The following is a 25,204-nucleotide window of genomic DNA, read 5'->3' as shown; positions in this document are numbered from 1 at the left end:
TTGGTATCTTTCTCGGAGACTTAGTAATTATTCGTCTTTCCAAGTTTTCCAAAATATATCCTGAATAAGCTTTGCCCCTTTTCCCATAGTTTAAGTAAATTATCTTTTGTGCTTTCAATTGGAATACAATCTTCATCACTGTCGATTTCTAATTCAGGAATTCCAATTTTCGGATTATACGGGAGTGATAGGGATATTAGAATGCAGGTCATCTCTAACATAAACTAAAGGCATACATGCCATAACATCCCGGATGTCCGGGAAAGTCCCGGAAATAAGGGGTGTCTGTCCCAGACATGATTTATGTCATGGTAAAATTTTTTTTTTAAATAATCTACTTTGAAGCAAGAAATTTTACATTTTTATATAATTTTATTGTCAAGTTTTAATAAACTGGTCGTAGAACGCTAATAACGAACGATTATCCCCTTACAGCATTCCAATGGTGACGCTAATCCTTTGATTGGTATATCTATGTGCCCCTTCCAACAAACAATTATCGGCAATAATTTTGATCAATTAAAAGATTAATTGTTTACCCCCTTTGGCTTCCTGGGCGAAGGTGTCATACACTGTAATTAACAACTGGCCAGTATAAATTTAATCCGCCTGCAGGCAATTATTAGTGGTCAAACACCGTGAAAATTACCGCTAAATATGAAGTGATGAAATCTACAAGATTTAGTGATAGTTTCAGGTAAACGACTTGGCTAATTGTCCTTAGTTAACATAGCTTTATTCTATTCTGTGACTGATTGAATTTACCATGCCTAAATACTTAAAAAGATAGAAAAACTGTTAATAACTAGACGTATCACTGAAGGTGATTAATACCCCCACCAGCAACTTTGACTTTTGAAAAATTAGTGGTCTGAAGAAAAATTTGAACTCAACCTACAGTAAATAAAGTATCAACAGCACTGTGTACAAAGAATTATTTCAATTTATTGCAGTCCCAACCAGGATCTTGATATAAGCTTGCTATACACCAAGTTTGATTACAATATCTCATTCATAACCCTAGTAATTGTCCGGAAACCATTTTTCTATTTTGAGTAACCATGACCTTGACCCCAGGGGATCAAAGTGCAATACCAAGCGCGGTCTTCATGTTTCTTTGCTAAACACCACATTTGATTACAATATCTCATTCCTAACTTTAGTTATTGTCCGGAAACCATTTTTCTATTTTTAGTAACGGTGACCTTGACCCCAGGGGGTCCAGATGCAATACCTACGCGGTTTTCATGTAAGCTTGCTATATACCAAGTTTGATTACAATATCTCATTCCTAACTCTAGTTATCGTCCGGAAACCATGATGTGGACCGACCAAATGACCGACAAGCTGCCCCTATATACCCCCCCAAAACTTCGATTGTGGGGGTATAATTATTGACATTCTGTCTTTTGTTTATGGTTAATAATTATTGACATTCTGTCTTTTGTTTATGGTGTCATTAAATTTGCAAGTTGTAAATACCGGTAATATAGGTTGTATGCCACTATGTAAATTTAAAAAAATGTTTGCTGATCAATGCCCCAAATCCAAATGAAAAGTGTCCCGGAAATGACTCTAAAATTTATGGCATGTATGACTAAAGGATTTGAATTTATAACTGCTTCTATCTCTTTAATAAGAGTTTGTAACTGCACTATTGATAACATTTTTCTACCAATGGCTTTCTTTAATGACCTTTTTACTAAAGCAACTAGCCTTTCGTAAAAACCACCCATCCAGGGAGACAACTCTATGTTAAACACCCATTTCATTCCAGCATTTGAAACATAACTCATTATTTCAGCATTTTTAGGAATTTTATTCCAAAGATGATCAAGTATTTTATCTGCTGTATGGAACTGTAAGGCATTGTCACTGATAATAAGGGTAGGAGAACCTCTTTGTGCTACAATAATCTTCTGAAACACAGGAGTATTCAGCTGTTGTCATGTCACAAACAATTTCTAGATGAATTGCTCTCGTCAAAAGACATGTGAACAGGCAAATCCAAACTTTCTTTTCACTTTTTTTATTTGTCTTTGTTTATAAAGGACCCATGTAATCTATTCCAATTCTAGAAAATGGAATACCTTCGGTCACACCGGATTTTGGATATGAGCAAAACGGTGGCATCTTGTATGGGCCACCTTCAAATCGGCGGCAGATCATACATAAATTTTACACTAATTTAACAATAGCACAACCATGCGGAATCCAAAAGCGATTTCGCACTATAGACAACGTTTGTGAAACACCACTATGAAGAATTTCTGTATGAGTTTTAGCTACAATGAGACGTGTATACTAGTCATATTTTGGAAGAAGAATCGAACAACGTGCACTTTCACTTATGTCAGCATTTTCAAGTAGGATCCCGTATGTATCAATGTAAATTCCAAGCTGTTGTTGAATATTGTTTGGCTTACCACTAGAAATGGCGTCAAATATGTCTTGTAATATAATCTTTGAATATGTCTTATCCACATGTTTTCAGACTCGTCATATGTGATATACCTTGTTGTATTTTGCTTTTGTAGTTTTCTCACAAATCTAAGCACAAGAGCAGTAACTCTAAGAAGTTTTGTAAGTGAAGAGAACAGTTGGCTGTTTATTGTGAATGGACCAGTGTTTTCATCTGAACTAGTGTTTTCAATTGTATTTGTGCCCCGAGATGGTTGTACCATTAACTAATCTCACTTGGTTTCCTTAATTTACTTATCTCAGATTCAAAACTGTTATCTTCTTTGCTATTATGCCGAACTTTAAATTGAGGCCATTCACCTGGCTCATTTCTCAGCCAGTCTGGTCCTTCCCACCAAAGTTTGTTATTCATAAGATTTTGGCAAAGTGTGCCATGAGATGCAATATCTGCTGGATTGTCTTTAGATGGAACATTGGATATTGTAACATTTTCTGATATCTTCTTTATTTCATTAACCTGGTTATTAACAAATACTGATAATTGCTTTTTGTATGTAACCAATGTAGAACACATTGCGAATCAGTCCATATGGATGAATCAAGTATTGGTAAATGAAGATGACTCTTAACAAACTGTAAACATCGTAAACCTATAACAAGAGCTAAGAGTTCTAGTCTTGTAATTGAGAGCTTTTTCAAAGGTGCTAAACGTGTTTTTGAAAAGATGAGATCTACTTTTGTTGTATCTTCTGACCGTTGATGTAAGTATACTGCAACAGCGTACGCTTTTTGTGATGCATCGCAGAAACATACAATGCGATATTCAACTAGTTTTGAACAGTTTGCAGATATAGATCTTGGTATACAGACATGTTCCACATTCATCAGTTGTTTTTCTAATGAGATTCATTCCTTAGATCATCATCACTAAGGGCATCATCCCAGTCTAGGTGTTTATTCCACAGTTCTTGCAGAAAATATTTAGCATCAAGGATAACAGGACTTATCAAGCCTAGTGGATCGAAAATGGATGCAATGTATTTTAGAATTTCCCCTTTGGTAGCATGAAGACTATGACAGAGCTTTTTGACGAACGATATGAAAGAGTATCACTGTCCAAGTACCATTCAAGCCCTAGCACTTTCATTGATTTCACTTCTGCATGGTCTTCAGGAGAAAATAGTGAATTGACCTCGTCATTATTTGAAGCTCCAAGATTCATAGATCCAGCATTGAATATAGTTTTTGCATCTTTATATTCTGCTATGTCTTTTGCACCTGTTATCATATTATCCATATAATATTTTTTTTTTTTTTGATATTTCATTATGAAAAGTGTCAAGATGATGTTCTATTGTTGCATCAAGAAGAAAAGGACTTGACACTACTCCAAACGGTACCTGGCAAAATCGTTACTCTTGTATGTTACATGAGTTATTCATTGGATTGTCAATATCTTTTGTGGGGTATAGATATATAAGCTTCGCGTTGTGTCTTGTTTCTATCTTTTTAATATCTCAATAATATACAAGTAAAGCGGTAGTGACGTTGATATACAGTGTAACTTCTGAAAACCGAACACCTGCGGGACTAGCCAAGAAGTTCGGAATTTGGAAGTTTCCGGAATTCAGAAGTTCGGAATTATCTGAACAAAGTACAATTATTATACATCAACTGTTTTATAGTAAGACATGATGAAAAATATAAAGCTGATTAAATTAACAAAATAGCACTATTATAGGACTTTTAATACTTTTAATTTCATGATCATATAACTGAATTTGCTGATACAATAGCATAATGTTAATTATCACAATTTATCCTTTAGTATATTTCATATACATGTAGTACCTGCTATTGACCTGTATTTTTTCATTTCATCACATTATTTTTCTCAATTTCTTAATTTTCACACTTTAAACAAGTGTTTGATATGCTTGACATGTTGCAATTCTAATAAGTGTCAAGATAAATGGGTACTGTTAATTGGAAGATACTGACATTTTGAAGGTTTTACAATTACAAATATAATATTCCCTTCACACCTTTTTAAATTTCCGGATTTTGGAAGTAAATTTTAATTGATATAATCCAAATTTTACCAGAAAATCGTTCGGAATTCAGAATTTAGAAGTTCCGTAATTCAGAGGTTTTGATTACATAGAAAACAGAAGGAGACATTTCGGGACTCTGAAATTTGTTCGGATTTCAGAAGTTTCCGGATTTTAGAAGTTCCGGAATTCAGAAGTTACACTGTATACATTGACGTCATCTTGATTCCCGCCGTCAATACGTCGTTGTTGTTCCTGCCTACACATAGCGTACGTCTTCTTGACATTCTCCCGGCCACGAAATGATTACGATGTAGAAATGATTTCTAATGGGTACAGTTTCACAATAGGTCTCGAAGTGACAAGTCCATTACTCGTGCGTAAAATTGCTGCTCGTGTGGGGCCATCATTACCGTAAATTAACTGCTGGATTACGCCTAGTTTCCACTGCGTTCTTGATGATTCATCATAAATCTGTACAACATCGCCAACCTGAACTTTCTGAGTGTTGTTTCCTGTTGTTTTGTGGTACTGACGCAGTGACGTAAGATATTCGTGACGCCATCGTAAACGATAATGACTGATAAGTTGTGCCTGCATTCTTGCCCTTGTTACGTCAGACATTGTAACATTCTGTGGTTCTGGTGTATTGCCATCATATGGAAGGGATGTAATACGACGTCCATAAAGCAGGTGCGCCGCAGTTAATGGGTCCGGGTCTCCTATATCGGAAGTGACGAAAGTGAGCGGTCTGTCGTTCATTATACCCTCAATCTCTGTAACTATTGTCTGGAGGCTCTCGTAACTAATAAATGAACGACCTAAAACTTTCTTGATGGTGGTTTTTGTTAGTCCAATAAGTCGCTCCCACCAACCGCCAAACCATGGTGCTCGCTTAGGTATGAATCTCCATTCAGTACCATGGCTGTGTAGAGCGTCATTAATAGCCGTTGATCTCATGAGTTGTTGAATGGTATTTTCTGCTGCGTTGAATGTTGTTGCGTTGTCTGATATCATTATATGGGGTAGGGATTTTCGCCTTGTAAATCTTCTAAACGCTTGGATGAAGGTTTCTTCTGATAAATCTGGTACCAGCTCGAGATGGACAGCTCTTGTTGAAGCGCACGTAAATAGACAAATATAAGCCTTATGCTCAATTCTAGGATTGTTGCGTACATACAGTGCTCCCGAGAAATCAACCTTGGTGACTGTAAATGGAGATGTATCTTGTACTCTAATCTTTGGTAGAGGTGGTGGATCTGGTGCTGTATATGGTTTCCATTCGACATTGAACGCATTTCCGGATATACTGACGGATAGATGGTATCCAGTATCTCTGTCGTAAATGTGTGATCAATGCACTTGCGCCTGCGTGAAGTTGGTTCTCATGTGCGTCTAAAACTAGTAACCTTGTGAAAGGATGTTTTGCGGGAAGTAAGTATGGAAATCTGGTGAATTCTGTTACTGGTGCATTGTGGATTCTCCCGCCACATCGTAGAAATCCATCTTCATCCAGGAAAAGTCGTAAATGTTTCACTAGAGTAAGTCGTTTACCATTTGATTTCAGATTATTGATCTCAGCCTGATACTTCAAGAACTGGGTGTTATGTAGCCACAGTCGTTCAGCCTCTTGTAACTCTTGAACGGTTAAAGGTTCGAGTCTTGACATTCTTCTGGCTCTGTTTCTTGTGCGACAATTATGGATAAAACGTTTCACATAGGCAGTCACTCTGAGTAGCTTCTTATAGCGACTGAATTTCTCAACATCAATGAGTTGGTGAATTCCTTGAGAGGGCTGTGTAAGGTTCGAACACCTTTCATGGTTTAAATCATCTTCTTCATTTTCGGTTGTTGTGAACAAAATGGCATTGTCATTTGCTTGCCAGCTAGGCCAACTATTAATGTCAGGAAGCCATTTTGGTCCGTTATTCCACAAGCTGCTTTTCTGGTATTCCTTGGCTGACAAACCTCTTGTTAATAGGTCGGCCGGATTCTGGTCTGTTGGACAATACCTCCACTTCCGGTTCTCTGTAATTTCGTGAATCTCCATGACCCTGTTCTGTATAAATGTCTTCAACTTCCGATTAGTTGCTAACCAATGAAGAACTATTTGGCTGTCAGACCATAGGTAGACTGAATGTGCTGGTATAGACTTAAACACATGGTTTGTAAGACGGGCTCCAATAACCGCAGCCATAAGTTCGAGTTTCGGTAGTGTCAATTGCTTAAGTGGTGAAACACGAGTTTTCGACATGACCAATGTAGACTGATTGCCTTTGACGATGTATGCCACTGATCCATAGGCTTGTAGACTTGCATCGCAAAATACATGAAGGGAAGTTGTATCATCTGCTAGTTCTGTCTGGTTCCCTACATTACCGGAAGTGATTTTTATGTCTGCTTTATCAAAGTAGTATCTTTGAAATTTGTTCGTAATTGTACCATTGATATCTTCTGCTATATTCTGCCACTGTGTCTGTATGGCTTCCGGAAGTGGTGCGTCCCATTCGTAATTTTCTTTCCATATGACTTGTAGTAGGAGCTTAGCTCTTATCGTTATTGGGCTGAAGAATCCAAGAGGATCATACAATTTCGCCGTTTCTTGGAGTATGGTGCGTTTTGTCATCGGATTGAGCCTATTTATAGATCTCTGGTTCAAAAATATCTGGTCATTAATAGCGTCCCATCTCATGCCTAGAATCTTCGTAATTTCGTCTGAATCATGTATGTCGTCTGCTTTGGAAAGCGCGCGCAAATGACAGCTGTTTGAATTCCAGGAACGCAGATTAAAGCCAGCAGATGACATCAGGTCTCTTGTATCGTGATAATATTTAATAACCGTGCTTTCATCCGGAAAACTAGAGATAACGTTGTCTACATATAAATCTTTTTTCAGTATTTCACTCACCCATTTGTTGTTGTTGTTATCAAGGTGCTTCATAAGTGTAGCTTGTAGGATAAACGGTGAACATGTAGCTCCAAAGAGTATAGATTTGAACCTGTAAGTTACCAAGTTACTATCTGGATTGGTACTATCACTTAACCACAGGAACCGGGTGACGTCACGATCTCTTTCGTCAAGTTGCACGTGCAGGAATGCCTTCTCAATGTCTTGTCGAGACAGAAAATCTGTGTAAGCGAAATCTCATAAGTATATTGGTTAAGTCATTTAATTCCGGGGGCGTTGATTCTAAACAATCGTTCAGACTAGGGGAATCTTTATTCTGGCGGCAACTACAATCATATACTATTCGGATTGGGGTGGTGACTGAATCTTTTTTCACACCGTGATGTGGGATGTAGTGAACTCTTTTATCTATATTGTCGTCTGTAACTCTCTTGATAAAGCCTCGATTTTCTTGTTCTGAAATAATTTGGCCATACTTCTGTAACATGTTAGTATCTTGTCGTAGGCGTCAGATTGTATTTTCCGTTCTTTTAAGAACAATGTTATAATTGTCAGGTAACACCGGATGGTCACGTTTCCATGGTAACTGTGCTGAATAACGTCCGTCTTTGAATTCAATGTCTTTGAATTCAATGCATTTTTCCTGATATGTTGCCAGGTAGTCAGAGGTAGTTTCATCTTCTTTTTCAGGCTGAATACCTAGAGACTCTAACTTCCAGAAACGTTCTAGGTCATGTGTATCTGGCTTAGATATTAATACATTTAATATACAGTCTGTAGCGGTATCAGTAGAAGAAACCGGAAGAGGACCGGAAAGCAAGTATCCTATCTTGGACTGGACAGCTGTGGGACCATTACCACGGATCACTCTATTACTGACAATATCCCAGTACTTATCTGCACCAATCAGAAGTGATATATTGAAAGTGTCGTCATCTGTAACCGGATGCGCAAGTTTAAGCCCACGAAGATACGGAAGTGCTGTTGTGGCTTGTTGCACGTTTCTTAAGGGGACGGAAATAGTTGGGACAATCAGGACATCTATAGCTATCTTTTCTTTTGTATCAGTTAATAAATATACTGTTGCGGTATCAATATGACTTACTTTCTTTGAAGATGAACCAAATGCTGCAAGCTCTACGACTTCTGTTCCAGTTCTTCTTAATTCAAGTTTTTCTGCAAGTTCCTTTGTTACAAATGACCTCTGTGCCCCTTCGTCAAATAAAATGTTAACATCTGTACAAAGGTTACCAGATGCAACTCCAGATGTTACTTTCGCAACAGTGGTTTTCAATAAAACTTTAGGTCTAGAATGTGTAGTAGAATGTAGTATTGCGGACTGATCACTGGAACCGGAAATGATTTTGGAACCGGAAGTAGCTTGATCTCTTAAACATGGAGTGTAACTTGGGGCTGTAGCATTCAAATTACTATGTGGGGTTAATGGCTGGGAATTACTGTCACAGATGCTAGTGTGGTGTTTTCGCTGACAAAAACGGCATTGATACAGTCATTTGCTAAGTGATGGTCGCCGCAAAAAGGACATCTTGGACGTTCTGCTCTCTTTTCATTTGTCGTCTGCTGTTTGCGTGACCCATTCGGATGAAATCGGATCCCCTTAAGGAATGAAGCGGCAGCGTTATGAACTTCACCTGTATGTAAAGATTGACCTGACTCCAGAATAGCGATCTCCTTTTTCAATGCTTGTCGTAGTTCCACAAGTTGCCAGTTACTGTTTCCATGGTCACGAGTCATGTTGCGTTTGATTTCAGCAGAAAATTTCTCTAATACCACAGGGACAAGTAAATTACCGTAAGAGTCTTGACCTTGACCAAGGGATTGCAATCCTCTAATATATGACTCCATTTTCTCTTGAAAATTTCGTAAACTATTAATGTCAGAGTAAGGACGGGGTAAATCTAATAAACACTGCATGTAAGCGGTTATAATCTGGTGTTCCTGTCCGAAACGTTCTCTCAGTAACGCAACTGCTTGTGTATAGTTTGAATGCGTTAACGGAAATCCCTGAATCACTCCAGCTGCATCGTCGTGGAGTAAAGATCTCAGATATGTGAACTTCTGTACGTCAGATAAAGATACGTTATTGTGTACACTTGACTCAAACGAATCCCAAAATGTCTGCCATTCTAAAATGTTGCCGGTAAATATAGGTAGCGTAAGTTTTGGAAGTTTGTGAAATTGAGAATACTGTCCGTTATGTATAGAAATGTCACTTACATGTCCATCGGAAGTACTGTTGGTCGTGTTACCGGAAGTGTTCTCAGAATGATATGCGATGTTGGCACTGTTATTCATAGGCGGCTCATCTAGCGGTGGATCTACGGGATTGAGCAGCGGGGGTGGTATAACATTACCGGAGGGTTGTCTCTGTTCTGCTTCCATGTTTCGGATTTGAATCTTTAAATCTAGCATGCAATCTTCTGTTTCGACCATCTCAACTTCGAAATCCTCCTCCTCGGTTAGAGTAATAATGTTCTCATTAAGCTCTTCAAGTGCTGCAACTTTAGACTGTAAATTATGAAATATCATCTGGAACTGAACGCAATCATCAGTAGAATCTTCTAACTTCTGCAAATGTCTGGAAATAACGGCTTTCTGAGCGGCTCTCTTCTTTTTCAGCTTATTAAGATCCATGTTTGTCTGTAATTTCTCACAAGTTCGTCACGACACCAAAATGTGGGGTATAGATATATAAGCTTCGCGTTGTGTCTTGTTTCTATCTTTTTAATATCTCAATAATATACAAGTAAAGCGGTAGTGACGTTGATATATACGTTGACATCATCTTGATTCCCGTCGTCAATACGTCGTTGTTGTTCCCGCCTACACATAGCGTACATCTTCCCGACATCTTTTAACCATAAGAACCTTGTAACATCTCGTTGATCTCTTTGTAGTTCTATTTGAAGGAACGCCCTCTCTATGGCGGCTACAATTGCGATCGGATGTTTTCGAAATCTCAACAATATTCCACATAAGTCATGAACCATAACAGGACCACGACACAAGCAGTCGTTCAAACTGTTATTTTCTTTTGAAGTCTTTGCCGATGCATCATATACTACCCGAAGTTTGGTTGTTGTTTTTTGTGGTGTAATGATATCATGGTGAACTAGGTAATGCACAGTACCTTTTGATTTATTTGGTTTGACTTCATCTATTATACCTTTCTTGAGTTGATCTTGAACATACATGCCATATCCCCGCCGGGGAAAAAAAAACCCCGATTTTTTAAGCAAACCCCCGACCCCCCGCCGTGGGACCAAAATCCCCCGATTTTTAAAAAGAAAAAAAAATCATCAATTTTACTGATTAAATTACCGATTACACATCAATGTACACAACACCTCCAGTATAAGCGTGTTTACAGCTTATCGTCTGCAGCGACGTCGTATCTACTGCAATTAACTCGACAAAGTGTGTATACAACAGGTGTCTAATTACAGGCCGTGTATATGTCATTATTCTGTGTTTTTAAGTGGCATGTTTGTCACAGTGGATTAAATTGGTTTTGATCTTTTAATTGTTTTCGGCGCAGAGCGTTTGATATATTTATTTTATGTGCTAAGGTGCGATCTTATTAAATAAGAAGGATTTTAGACAATATTGAAATGCGTGAAAACATGCATAATTACGGTGTTAATTTTTCTTTTAACATGCAAAATTACGGTGTTATTTTTTCTTTTAAAAGACAAAATGACTCGTTAATCTTCATTCGCATTTTAATCATTAAACGTGCGTGTTCTCCCGACCTTAAGTCGGACACTAAAAGAAAAAAGAATCTTGCCAAGTATCAAAGTAACTGGAAAACAGAATTTCCATGGGTCACTTCAAGTAAAAAAGGTGTTCACCATGTGTATTGTAGTTCCTGCCAATTAGACATAAATGTGGGACACACTGGGAAGACGGACATATTAAAACATGCCAATACAGAAAAACACAAAATGAACATTGGATCGACTGTTTTTAATAAGAAAGTGAATTCCATGTTTAAAGTATCTCAACCTCAGGATGCCGTCAGTAGAGCCGAGTTGAGGTTTGCTAAGTTTGTGGTTGAACACAACTTACCATTTTCAGTATGTGATCATTTCAGTGACTTGAGTAAAAAAATGTTTCCGGATTCTGATATAGCTAAGAAATATGCTTCCAAGCGGACGAAATGTACTAATATAGTAAATTGTGTTATGGGCCCAGAACTAGATGATCATGTGAGCCATTTATGTAAAAATGGGAAATTTTCATTATGGTAGATGAAAGCATTGTGACCAAAGAGACAACAAACAAGTTCCTAGCAATTCTTCTGAAAATATTTGACCCACAAATTCAGTGTGTTAAAACAAAATTCCTTGCCATGCCTGTATGTAACATTGGGACAGCAGAGAACCTGTTCAATGCTATTGACACAGTATTTAGGTAAGTTTTAAAGCTTTTATTTCTGTTTAATTTTAAATATTTTTTAATATTTTAAGTGTAAATTTTTAAATGCACATGCTATAAAAGCACAAAGCCTTGATGCTACTTACATCATGTAATGCAACTTATTATGAAATATCGATTTGTTTTACAGAGACAGAGGTATTCCTTGGTCTAATTGCGTTGGGTTTGGTAGTGACAACTGTAATGTGATGATTGGGAACAACAAAAGTCTTCTGACCAAAATCCGTGAGAAGAATCCTGACATCATTAATGTGGGCTGTGTTTGCCATCTAGCTAACCTGTGTGTCTAGGCAGCCGCAAAGACTCTTCCAGTAGCTGTAGAAGAGATACTCATAGACATCTTCTTCCACTTTCACCATAGGTTAGTTAACATCATTAAAGTCATTTTAAAAGGAACACAAAAATTTATTTTATTTTGCTTTATTCAGAAACAGAATTAAACAAGAGCCATGTCAACATGGCCATCCCCCGCCGAATGTGTTTGCTCATTGGAAGAATGTATATGTAGTAGAGCGGAATAATTCCATTTTAACAGGTCTTTTGGTAATGAAAACTGATGGCTATAGTGATTACAGATTTGAAACCTATGTGAATACTAAAGGCTGAAAATAACAAAGGGCAATTACTGAAAAATAATGCAGGGTAGGTTATCATTCTTGTGTGCTGCATCCCTCCTCAGTAAAATCTATCCACCTATGAAGTTTCAAGTTGATACCTCAAATACTTTTTGAGAAAAAAATTGAATTGAAAAATTAAGTATGAAAAAGAACAAAGGGCAATAACTCAAAAATTATAAAAGGTAGAGTTATCATTCTTGTGCACTGCACACCTCCTGAGTGAGATCTATGCACCTATGAAGTTTCATGTTAATATCTCATAGGCTTTTGGAGTTATGCTCTGGACAAAAATCAATTTTGAAAAATAACAAAGGGCAATAACTCAAAAATCATGCAAGGTAGAGTTATCATTCTTGTGCACTGCACTCCTCCTCAATGAGGTCTATCCACCTATGAAGTTTCAAGTTGATAACTCAAATACTTTTAGAGATATGCTCCGGACAAAAATGTCGGACGGAAGGACGGACGGACGGAAGGACGGAAGGTCGGACGGACGGACGGAGACTATTTCTATATCCTCCGCCGAAATTTTTCGGCGGGGGATAAAAAAAAATTAGATGTATATATCATTATACTTAATGTAATTTCAATATTTTTTTACTTGTAAAAACCTCATAGAGCTAATTAATATCTCTTGTTATCTGCTAATGCATTCATTGACTGAGCATGTTTCATAATGTTTTTTTCAGTGCCAAGCGGAAGAAGATCTATAAAGAGTTCCAAGAATTCACTGACACAGAGCCAATGAAGATAGTCAAACACTGTGCCACCCGCTGGCTTAGCCTTGAGAAGTGTGTAAAGAGGGTACTACAGCAATGGCCAGCCCTCTGTAGCTACTTCCAACCCCACGAGGACAATGAGAAACCTGGCAGGGTAAAACGCATTGCCGATAGCCTGACAGACCCCCTGACATGGCTGATCTTCTCCTATCTAGATCATATCATTCCCCTGATGACAGACTTCAATACAGCATTCCAGGTATAGTAAACAATCAATAAAGAAATATTAAATTGTAGATATGTTAAAGGGACAATCTTTTTAAAAATACAATTTTTTAAACTATAATTAATTTTTATCATGGGCCTGACCTGTAAAAATTCAAAATTCACATTGAAATTTATTTACAAGCATTGTTAATTGTTTGAGGACTGTACTTAATGCATTTAAATATGTTAATATAATGTTTCTGGCTTGCAGGCTGGAGCTCCTATGGTTGGTCACCTTCACACAGAGATGCAACGTCTTATGAGGAAGCTTCTAGGAAAGTTTGTTACCTCGCAGACTATCATAGCAGCCAGGGACGTTACTACCATTTCTTTCGAAACTGAAGAGGTGCAACATCCCAATGACAACATTGCCATAGGTTTAAGGACACGAGAGTACATCAAGGACAATGAGGACACCATACCCCAAGAAACCATAGCAAAATTTTATCAGCATGTGCGTCTATTCTACATTACTCTGACATCTTCTCTAGTGAAAAAATTCCCTTTCAAAGATGACATACTAAAGACCTTGTCCTTACTTAATCCAGAGACTAGAGACAAGGCATCCCCTGAAGCTGGTAAATAAAACAATATTTATTTATATATTTAGCCAGTTTGAAAAAAGTATAGTCTTTTTAGAATACTCTATTCAAGATGAATTTAAGTTAACAATTCTTGTTTCATTATTTATTTAAATGAAATGATTAAAAAAAGGCAATAAATATATACAAATGTGCTTGACATACTTTATTTGTTTACTTCAGTGGTGCAGCTAGGGAAGAGGGTCCTTCCTGACATAGACATTGGTAAGCTTCAAGAAGAAGCAGAAGAGTACAATGTAACACCAATAGAGTCACTCCCCCCTTATCGTGAGGCTATCGTTTCAAAAGTACCAGATGTTGAAACAATGGAGGAGGTAACAGAGGCATCCCTACTGTCATTCTGGGTAAAAATGAGAAACAGAACTCTTCCTGGAAGAGCCCAGAAGCAGTTCAGTGTGCTAGGTGGTGTTGCCTTGGCTTGTTTGACAATTCCCCATTCAAATGCTGACCTTGAACGATGTTTCAGTATCCTTAGAAAAATCCAAACTGACTCAAGACATAAACTTTCAACTGAAACGATCCATAGTTTGATAAGTGTCAAGTTTAACGAACACCACAGCTGTGTGGAATATAATTATACCATCAGTTGAATCAGTAAGAAAGAGTAAGAACTGTTCGAATTGAAAGACATCTAGATCTATGTGGATAAACTGAAAAGTGCTAATCAATTAAATTAGTGAAAAGTAGTGGACAATGACAGTTTTGAGTAAAAGATATAATATGCAAGTGGATTATGTTCTTTTGAATTTATTTTTCACTTAACAGAAAATTATATGCCATGAATGACATTCTCATTTGTTGAATTTATTTTGCAGTTAACAGAAAATTATTTATAATGAAATAAAGTGTGAAAATAACAATGTTTTGTGCATATTTATGATTACGAGTGATTTACACCCGCTTGAACCAAAATCCCCCTATTTTTGGTCAAATCCCCTGCTTTTTAAAGCCAAATCCCCCTATCTGGGTGTCTGGAAATATGGCATGTATGTCTTGAATCACATTATGATACTTCGTTAGTATGTCTGGATTGTTTTTCATAGTGACAAGTCAAGTGACTTGGTATCTGCCGTTTTCATACTTAAGCGTTCTAGTAAAGTCTTCCCTGACTAGATCGTCTTCTTTTTGTGACTCTATATCTACAATTCCAATAGTTTCAATGTTTCAAAAGTCTTCTAGTTCTGTCTTTGGTGATAGTACATTATCTACAGTAGTAAATGCATTTGAACTGTTCTGTTTACTGCCATATGTTAGAATGAGCAAATGATTGTCATTTGAATCATCGTATGTGTCCTTTATTCTACCACTTAGTATCCATCCAAACTTAGACGAAAGCAAATAAAGTCCATTTTGAAGTTCTAATTTTTCACCATTTACAAAGTCTAGGTAGTAGTCGTTTCCAATCAAGAACTCAATTGATGAAGATTCACTTTCTTTTGGCATGGTGTCCGCCAATTGTACAGTTGATAGAATACCATTCACTTTATCTGAATACAGATCTGATGTTGGTTTCCTCTGTAATTAACCACTAATTAAAGGAACTAGTGATTTGCACATATTAACCATTATTTAGCCTCACATCAAACTTTACATATTTTGTTTTAATTGTTTTTGCTTTTGTATTCCTGAAAGTCACGACATGGATTTCTTGTTCACCTTCCCCTTTTAAGCATAACTTATGAGCTAATTTTTCTGATATATAGCTGTGGTGCGATCCAGAATCAAGTAATACACGTACTTCTGTATCAGTTCTTTCACCTGGGTTTTTTATTTTTGTTAGGGCAGTTTGCATAAGAACCATTTCGTTCATTGACATCAGTCCATTATCATATCTTACATCAAATGAGTTTGTCATTGTATCTGATACTGCTGCTTTATCAGATATAACATCGTTGACATATTTGAAATTGTCCGTTGGACAGTGAACCTCTTTGGACACAAACTGCAATGGTGGGCGTTTATTTTGTCACAGTACACACACTTCTTGTTTGCGCCTATATGACTGAAATACTGTTGGGAAAAGGCGTAAAATGAAACAAACTAACTTCTTGTTTGATTTACAATCTAAAGATAAATGTCCTTCCTTTAGACACCTAAAACAACTGCTTTTTTATGCGATCTTTTCTTTCACATATTGTCTTGTATGTATTTCACTCACGCTCCAGTGATTTGAATGTTTTTGAAGATGTAAAATCTCTATGTTTAGAAGCTCCTGTTAGGGCTCTTTCACATGCTACAATGTAAGCATACAATTTTTCCATTAAGGTACATACCGTCCATCTTTTATCAGTTCCATTTTGTATTTCCAACTGTACTAGCACATCTTCAGGCAACTTTGATTTTACTATAGATACTATTAAGTCCTGGTTTACATTCTCTTCTAAAACTTCCAAACTCCTTATATGTTAATCAACACCATCAAGCAAACAACTTAAACAATTTACTTTACTTGTAGCGTTTGAAATGTTTATAAGCTGACTGTAATGCAAATCAATAATTTCAAGTGTATTACCAAATCTCTGTCTCAAGATATCCACCGCCATTATGTAATTGTCACTAGTTAATGCCAACCCTGTCACTGCAGATTTTGCTTCGCCAACTAGTTTTCCCTTCAGACAGTTAAACTTTTCAACAATTGATATGTACTTGTTATTATGTACAGCATTTTTGAAGCTGTCCCAAAACTCTGTCCATCTTGTTTTGTCACCATTAAAACAGATCATATCTATCTTTGGAAGTTTAACTGATGACATTTTCTCGTTTTCTTTTCATTTTTCTTTTTCATGTTGTCTCATCTGAGCTTCAAGTAACTGTTGAATGTTCTTTTGAACCTCCACTAGGGTGTAATTAAAAACACAGCACTGACCCTAGTGTAATCCTTTTGATCAATTTTACATTCTAATTTTTCTTTACTTTGCATCAACGTTTTTGAGAACACTTGTAAATTTTGACACATGTCGAAGGCTTTTTCACACAAGGTTAGATCTTCGTCAATAATTTCCTTAATCATCTCGCCTTCTTTTTTATCAATCGATTCCACTAATTTTTCACTTTGTCTCTCAACCTTTTCTTTATTCAAAACATTTTGACACTTCCATTAAATATTCTGTCTAAATCATATTCCTCATCGATTTCTGTGTCCAACAGACCATCACCTTTTTGTATTTCCAACTTTGAAATGTTTCGGAATCTGGTTCTTACACCTTTAATATATTGTATACTCGCCATTTTCTAATGTAGAGAAATTTTAATTATATTTGTTTCAATCCACTACTAATACTTAAAACACCTTTTGTCCACTTTTTTTCTTGTAATAACTTTGTACATACTTTTGACTTTTAATCAAACATTTTACATCTTTTTACTCTATAATTCCGAACATTTTTTTAACTTTTCTAAACTTTTCAATTAAGCCAGCTTTCAACTTTCCTTCTGTTGATATTTAAGAACTCAATTTACCTTTAAACTTTGTTTCCTTTTCACTTTTAAACTGTTCCATTTAACTTCTTTTCTCCACTTTTACACTTCTTTAACTTGTCTACATTAGATTTAGGAAGAACTTTAGACACTTTAACTTTTAACAGGTTTTTAAGCCCTCTTTTTTTTTTATCTACTCTTTATCTTATCTAAACTGTTTGAAATGCTTCTTTTTAAATTTCCAAGTTTTTAAGATCCATCATATTTCATATATCTGTTTATTCGTAGATCCGGTTCGCGAAGACAGATTTTATTTTTTAGGAATGTATTAACTTATAAGTCATCTCAATACTCATACTACAAATTGAACAATAACGTAAACAGTTTTCATAATTTATTTTATCATATCACTTTATGTTTAACAAAGAAAAAATACTTTGTAAAATGTAATTCCTTTTATTGTCAAATTGATTTAATTTTTCTTTAACAATTTATTCTAGCACTTTTCTTTCTGTCTGTTTAACAATGTGCAATAACTTATATACCGTCTGTAAAGGAGCGGGAAATACTTGTCATGTGACCAGAATAACAACGCGTTCTACAAGTACCGTCCTCGGTACCGTTCCACGATTTTAAAGTAAACAATCGAGATAGCACCGCTCATATAACAATGACTCACGTTACTCGCGACACCAGGGCTTTTATTTAAACAAATTGGTAGACACTTACTAGAAGATGTTTCATGCCAAATATCAAAGCTCTAGCTCTTTGGGTTTTTCAAAAAAAGATTTTTTAAGTTTTTTCTTTCGGTTGCCATGGAAACCAGAGTTCTGCATTGAATTAAATTCTTTGAATAATTTTTAAAAATGACCACCACAGGTACATTCCAGTGAAGTTTGGATGAAATTGGCTTAGAAGTTTATGAGGAGATATCGTTTAAAGTAAAAATTGACCGACGGACGCCGGGCGAATTGTGATCACAAAAGCTCACATTGTCACTTTGTGACAGGTGAGCTAAAAACATTTCCAAAACTACATGTAGTAGGAAACTTGAAAAGATCTATAGCTACAACCATCATGCTTTAGACTTGAAGGAGGCACACACTAGCTACCAGGTCCATGCAAGGTAATTTACAGATAACCCTCCGAAAAGGAAGGCTTAATCATGAAGCAATTCTGGTATTTGGCTAACAGTAACTTTTTAAACATGAGATAATCAAAGTGATCATGAACAATTATATAATAGGTTTACCTGTGTGATAATTGTTTCTTTGGTGCATTTGAAAATTCTTTGGTATACCATCTCCTGCAGATATATTTAAATGTTGACATATAAACAATTCCACATTCTTAAAAATCAAGGGAGGCAATTAATGTCATAATCATAAGTTACCTTCTTTAGTCATATCCCTTTTTTCATGCACAAAATAGTGACTTAAAGTAAGCAATTTTAAGTCCTTAACCCTTTCACTGCCATAGGGACGGCTTATGCCGTCCCTGTTATTTTCGGCGTATTTGCCATATGGACGGCTTTAGCCGTTTCTATAATAATAATAGTTATGATAATAAATTAATAATAATAATATTAAAAATAATAATAAATATAAAGAAAATTATACCATCGACAATAATTATTATTATACTCACAGATTTGGAAACATATATAATTATTATAATACTAATAACAAATAATAATAATTATATTAATTATTAATATAGTAATTTCTTAGAAAATCCTCTGGCAAATAGGTGATCAATAAAACAATAACACTCTGGCAGCGAAAGGGTTAAAATAATCACATTGATAAAACTGAATGTTAAAATTTTCTTTTGTCCTGAAATATTGTTATGTTCTATCATTATCAACAATCTACTATTATCTACTAAAAGACAAGCAATTTGTTTGTTTTATCTAGGTTAAGCATTAATTTGAATCAATACTTGAATAATTAAAAAAATTAAAATTAACTAGAAATGTGTCCATAGGACACAGGTGCCCCCACGGCGCCACTGTTCTGTCAATCTTATGACTCTAGGTCAAATATTGTTTGAAAACTAAAAATCTTTTACTAAGTAAAGGGCAAGAACATTACGAATACTGAATAAATCCACAAGCAAACCCCAAGGTGCATAAGTACACATGACCAACATTCTTGTAAACTTTCAGGCCTACAAGTGAAATACCTTTTGAGCTATGCATGAACAAGTTGAAAATTGCAAATTTATACTACTGTAAGTCAAGGGCAATAACTAACAAAACTGAAAAAATCCACGTGCAAAGTCCCAGGTGCATAGCTTCACAGTGATGTGAACCATTATTCCTGTAATTTAGTGATGTTGATCATTATTCCTGTAAAGTTTGTTGATTCTAACTCAAGCACTCAAGGAATAAATAACAACATAATGAAACGGTTTTTACTAAGAAATAACTCTACAAATACTGGATAAATCCACAAGATAAACCCCAGGTGTAAAACTAAATATGCTGAGCAACCTTCCCGTAAGGTTTAATGACTCTAGGTCAAATACTTTTTGAATTACATGTGACACAAGTTGAAAATTGCAAAAATCTTATAAGTCAAGGGCAATAACTCCAAAAATACTAAAAATATCCACATGAAAAAAAATAACCAGGTGCACAACTACACATGCTGATTATTCCTGTAAAGTTTCATGACTCTAGGTCAAATACTTTTTGAGTGACATGCGACACAAGCTGAAAATTGCAAAATTTTACTAAGTCAAGGGCAATAACCCTAAAACTGCTAACTAAATCCAGACGAAAATACCCAGGTGCACAACTACACATGCTGATCAACATCCCTATAAAGTTTCATGACTCTAGGTCAAATACTTTTTGAGTTACATGCGACACAAATTGAAAATTGCAAAATTTTACTAAGTCAAGGGCAATAACTCTAAAAATACTAAAAATATCCAGACGAAAATACACAGGTGCACAACTTCACATGCTGATCAACATTCCTGTAAAGTTTCATGACTCTAGGTCAAATACTTTTTGAGTTATGTGCGACACAATTTGAAAATTGTAAAATTTTACTAAGTAAAGGGCAATAACTCTGAAAATACTAGAAATATCCAGACGAAAATACCTAGGTTCACAATTACACATGCTGATTAACATTCCTGTAAAGTTTCATGACTCTAGGTCAAATACTTTTTGAGTAATGTGCCGCACAAGTTGAACATTGCAAAATTTTACTAAGACAAGGGCAATTACTCTAAAATACTAGAAATATCCAGAGGAAAATACCCAGGTGCACAACTACACATGCTGATTAACATTCCTGTAAAGTTTTATGACTCTAGGTCAAATACTTTTTGAGGAATGTGCCGCACAAGTTGAACATTGCAAAATTTTACCAAGTCAAGGGCAATTACTCTGAAAATACAAGAAATATCCAGACGAAAATACCCAGGTGCACAACTACACATGCTGATTAACATTCCTGTAAAGTTTCATGACTCTAAGTCAAATACTTTTTGAGTAACATGCAACACAAGTTGAACATTGCAAAATTTTACCAAGTCAAGGGCAATTACTCTGAAAATACTAAAAATATCCAGACGAAAATACCCAGGTGCACAACTACTCATGCTGATTAACATTCCTGTAAAGTTTCATGACTCTATGTCAAATACTTTTTGAGTTACATGCGACACAAGTTGAAAAAGTGCAAAATTTTACTAAGTCAAGGGCAATAACTCTGAAAATACTAAAAATATCCAGACGAAAATACCCAGGTGCACAACTACACATGCTGATTAACATTCCTGTAAAGTTTCATGACTCTAGGTCAAATACTTTTTTAGTTACGTGCGACACAAAAGAGAACGAACAGCCAGACGGAAGGATGGACAGACGAAAGGATGGACGGACGCACGGACAGACAGACAAGGGTAAATCTGAATGCTCACCACTAAAGTGGGGGCACAAAAACACAGCACTGACCCTAGACTTAAAAAGTTCAGACATCAACTTTAGTTACCTTGACAACTCCTTGATTGTACTAACATCAATCATTCTATAGTGTAAATAATCTGTAAACTTTGGCATGTATTTTGCCAGGAACAATTTGTCCATATGTATAGAGTTTCCTGCTAAAGGTGCTTTCCCTGTTGTATGTTCCCTAATAAAGTCAAGCATTTCTTTTTCTGCATCACTTAAAGATATCTTACTATTTCTCACAGCTTCTGTTAACCCAGACTGAAAATTGCAAGTACAAAAGTTTTTCTAAAGCTTATTTTTTTCAGATCAGGCTTTTGAGCCTAATTATAGCATAAATTTCTAAAAATATATATATATATATACATGTATATATATATATATATATATATATTTAGATATATATATATATATATATACATACATACATATATATATACATTTATATATATATATATACATACATACATATATATACATTTATATATATATATATATGCATGTATATATATATATATATATATATATATGTATATATATATATATATATATATATATATATATATATATATATATATATATATATATATATATATATATATATATATATATATATATATATATATATATACATACACACACACACACACACATTTATAATATATGATGCATATACTATACATGATATATATATACACACACACACCAATAAATGCACAAATCTGAGAAAATTCAGTAATATAACCTTTTAAGGTCAAGGTCATTAAAGAGCCCAAGCAAATTTGGGTTTGATAAACAACAAGGTCTGGTCCTTAAGAATGTTCTGTTTTAATATGAAGTTTATCCCTTCAATAATAGCAAAGTTACAGTCAGTTGCCGCCAAAACAATGAAAATTTCAATAATTTGACCTTCAAAGACAATGTCATTAATGAATGAAGGTCAAGATCTTTCGGTATATTTTTAACAGTTATCTTTGAAGATTATTATGTTCAAGTTTCAAGACAATCCATTCAAAAATAACAAAGTTACAGCCAATAATAGCCAAAAAAATGAAAATTTCAATAATTTGACCTTCAAAGTCAAGGTCATTTATGAGTGATGGTCAAGGTCTGACTGGTTATTTTTAAGGGATATCCTTGAAGATTATTATGTTCAAGTTTGAAGACAATCCATTCAAAAATAACAAAGTTACAGCCAATAACAGCATGAACAAGCAAAAATTGGACTTTTAACCTTGAAGGTCAAGGTCATTTATGGATGAAGGTCAAGGTTAGTGTGGTCTACTGAAAGGTCTTGTCCCAAGGGTTGTTGTGGCCAAGTATGAAGACAATACACCAAGAAATAAAAAAGTTATGATCCAGGTACAAGTTTGCGGACGGCAACAGCAACGGCATCGGCAACGGCAACGGGAACGCCGACCTGACTATAACAATACCTCTACTTTTTTTTTCAAAAAAAAAAAAGTCGAGCTAAAAACAATGACACACATGGGGCAGGGCCAGTTTTGACCCCAGGGCTTTTATTTGAACAATCATTGTAGACACTTACTAGCAAATGTTTCATGCTTAATATCTAAACTCTAGCTATTCGAGTTTTTTCAAAGAAGATTTTTTAGTTTTTGCTATACACATATAAGGAAAATCAATGTCCCCGGGGGCGGGGCTAATTTTGACCCCAGGGCTTTAATTTGAACAAACTTTGTAGACACTCACTAGAAAATGCTTCGTGCTTAATATCTAAACTCTAGCTATTTGAGTTTTTTCAAAGAAGATTTTTTAAGTTTTTGTTATACACATATATAAGGAAAATGAATGACCCCGGGGTGGGCCAATTTTGACCCCAGGGCTTTTATTTCAACAAACTTGGTAACACTCACTAGAAGATGTTTCATGCTTAGTATCTAAACATTAGCTATTTGGTTTTTTTAAAAAAAGATTTTTTAAGTTTTAACTTTATGCATATAGGGGAAATCAATGACCCCCGGGGCGGGGCCAATTTTGACCCCAGGGCTTTTATTTGAACAAACTTGGTAGACATCCATTAGAACATGTTTCATGCTAAATATCTTAGCTCTAGCTCTTTAGGTTCTTTAAAAGAAGTTTTTTTAAGTTTTTACTATATGCATATAGGGGAAATCAATGACTCCCGGGGCGGGGCCAATTTTGACCCCAGGGCTTTTATTTGAACAAACTTGGTAGACATCCATTAGAACATGTTTCATGCTAAATATCTTAGCTCTAGCTCTTTAGGTTCTTTAAAAGAAGTTTTATTTGAACAAACTTGGTAGACACTCACTAGAAGATGTTTCATGCCAAATATCTAAGCTTTAGCTCTTTGGGTTTTTTAGAAGAAGATATTTAAAGTTTTTTCTTTTGGTTGCCATGGCAACTAGAGTTCTGCATGGAATTACAGTCGAACTTCGTTCGCTCGAACTCGGAGGGCCTGTGCAAATTTGTTCAAGAGATCGTAGTTCGAGCCAACCGAGGTTGAACTATTATAACGTTGATCATATGCCTAAAGGTTTTCCTATCTTACATCGGTCAAATGATAAATGCAACAATATAATTGTTTGTTAGTTCATCTGTTCGTCGAATATTTCATATTCAGAATTATTATCCCAGTGTTTTAATTAAGTATTAACGGTACGCTGTGTTGATCTATATTCATGTATATTGTAATCGGTTGAGTTCGATTGGGCAATCATACCAAATTTGTTGAACAATGTTCAAAATATATTTATATGTTTTTAATGGGATGAATTTAATTTTTAAAAAAAAAATTAATAAAATATTTATTAAAAACATTTACAGCAGCATGTATTTGTAGTCATTTACTAAAATAAACACACATATAAGTATCATTCTATAAATAGATAACACTGTTTCACTTTACATGAACCACGGTTGTAATCAAAGCCGTCCAGGTGAACGTCATTCTTTATTGGCATGCATATTTCACTTATTTCACAAGTTTTTTTTTATTTTTATCTTTACCATAAACGGCAAATCAACAATATTATCATAACAAACAAATCAGTTACAACACCTCTTATTTAGTATCAATTAACCTTAATTACCTTTGTCACGATCACGAGGTGTTAAAAACATGTGTTGCCGACTGTCATTTACTTAGGACATACCGACTTGTCTTTTTGTGTTCGACCGAAAAGGTGTGATTTTCACTATATTTCTGCCGAAGGGACCAGAGATCAGGTTCGAGAGTTCGAGCGATCGGTGTTCGAGCGATCCGAGGTAGAACAATATATATTATATAGGAATTTTCCCGGGACTGGGCGATGAGTTCGAGCGAAGGGAGGTATTCGAGCGATCCGAATTCGAGCGAACGAAGTTTAACTGTAAATTCTTTGAACAATTTTCAAAGGTGACCACCAAAGGAACATTCCTGTGAAGTTTGGACGAAATTGGCTTAGTGGTTTATGAGGAGATGTCATTTAAAGTAAAAGTTTACGGACACCGGACGGACGATGCACGGACGGACGCCGGACAAAAAGCGATCACAAAAGCTCACCCTCTCACCTTTGTGACAGGTGAGCTAAAATTCCTTCGATGCATGACAAAGTTACAGCCCGGACACGATTGTGTGTACCTATTTATTCTAATTGTGATAATGTGAAACTTCAAAATGTTAGTGTGACCTTGACCTTTGAGGTAGAGACGTAATTCTTGGACGCGACACATCGTCTTGATGTGGTAGACATTTATGCCTAGTTATTTTAAAATCATTCAATGCATGACAAAGTTACAGTCCGGACACAA

At 35.5% G+C, this 25,204-nt stretch overlaps 2 protein-coding genes across 4 annotated transcripts in view; one reads left to right on the top strand and one right to left on the bottom strand.

Moving 5' to 3' along the window:
- LOC132742271 (probable oligoribonuclease) overlaps positions 1 to 25,204 on the bottom strand; it is a 92,066-nt gene that overhangs the window by 20,074 nt on the left and 46,788 nt on the right. For both annotated transcript variants that reach the window (XM_060730627.1, XM_060730626.1), the window contains exons 4-5: positions 21,471 to 21,688; positions 18,713 to 18,766 (exon numbers count right to left, since the gene is read on the bottom strand). In XM_060730627.1, the coding sequence (XP_060586610.1) occupies positions 18,713 to 18,766; positions 21,471 to 21,688 (272 nt within the window). The remainder of the gene's footprint in view (positions 1 to 18,712; positions 18,767 to 21,470; positions 21,689 to 25,204) is intronic.
- Positions 11,699 to 15,534, top strand: LOC132742270 (uncharacterized). 2 transcript variants are annotated; one of them, XM_060730625.1, is made up of 4 exons: positions 11,699 to 12,199; positions 13,145 to 13,433; positions 13,653 to 14,019; positions 14,206 to 15,533. In XM_060730625.1, exons 2-4 carry the CDS (start codon positions 13,200 to 13,202, stop codon positions 14,631 to 14,633), a joined length of 1,029 nt encoding a protein of 342 aa, XP_060586608.1. In that variant the 5' UTR covers positions 11,699 to 12,199; positions 13,145 to 13,199; the 3' UTR covers positions 14,634 to 15,533. The 2 variants fall into 2 exon arrangements, with proteins under 2 accessions (XP_060586608.1, XP_060586607.1); XM_060730624.1 differs by lacking the exon at positions 11,699 to 12,199 and having other exon boundaries at positions 12,869 to 13,433; positions 14,206 to 15,534.

This window comes from Ruditapes philippinarum, unplaced genomic scaffold (assembly GCF_026571515.1).
Source record: "Ruditapes philippinarum isolate M1 unplaced genomic scaffold, ASM2657151v2 ctg1767_1_1_1_1, whole genome shotgun sequence".
NCBI lineage: Eukaryota > Metazoa > Mollusca > Bivalvia > Venerida > Veneridae > Ruditapes > Ruditapes philippinarum.
Note: the sequence above shows the minus strand (reverse complement) of the source record. Positions and strands in the feature narration are given on the sequence as shown.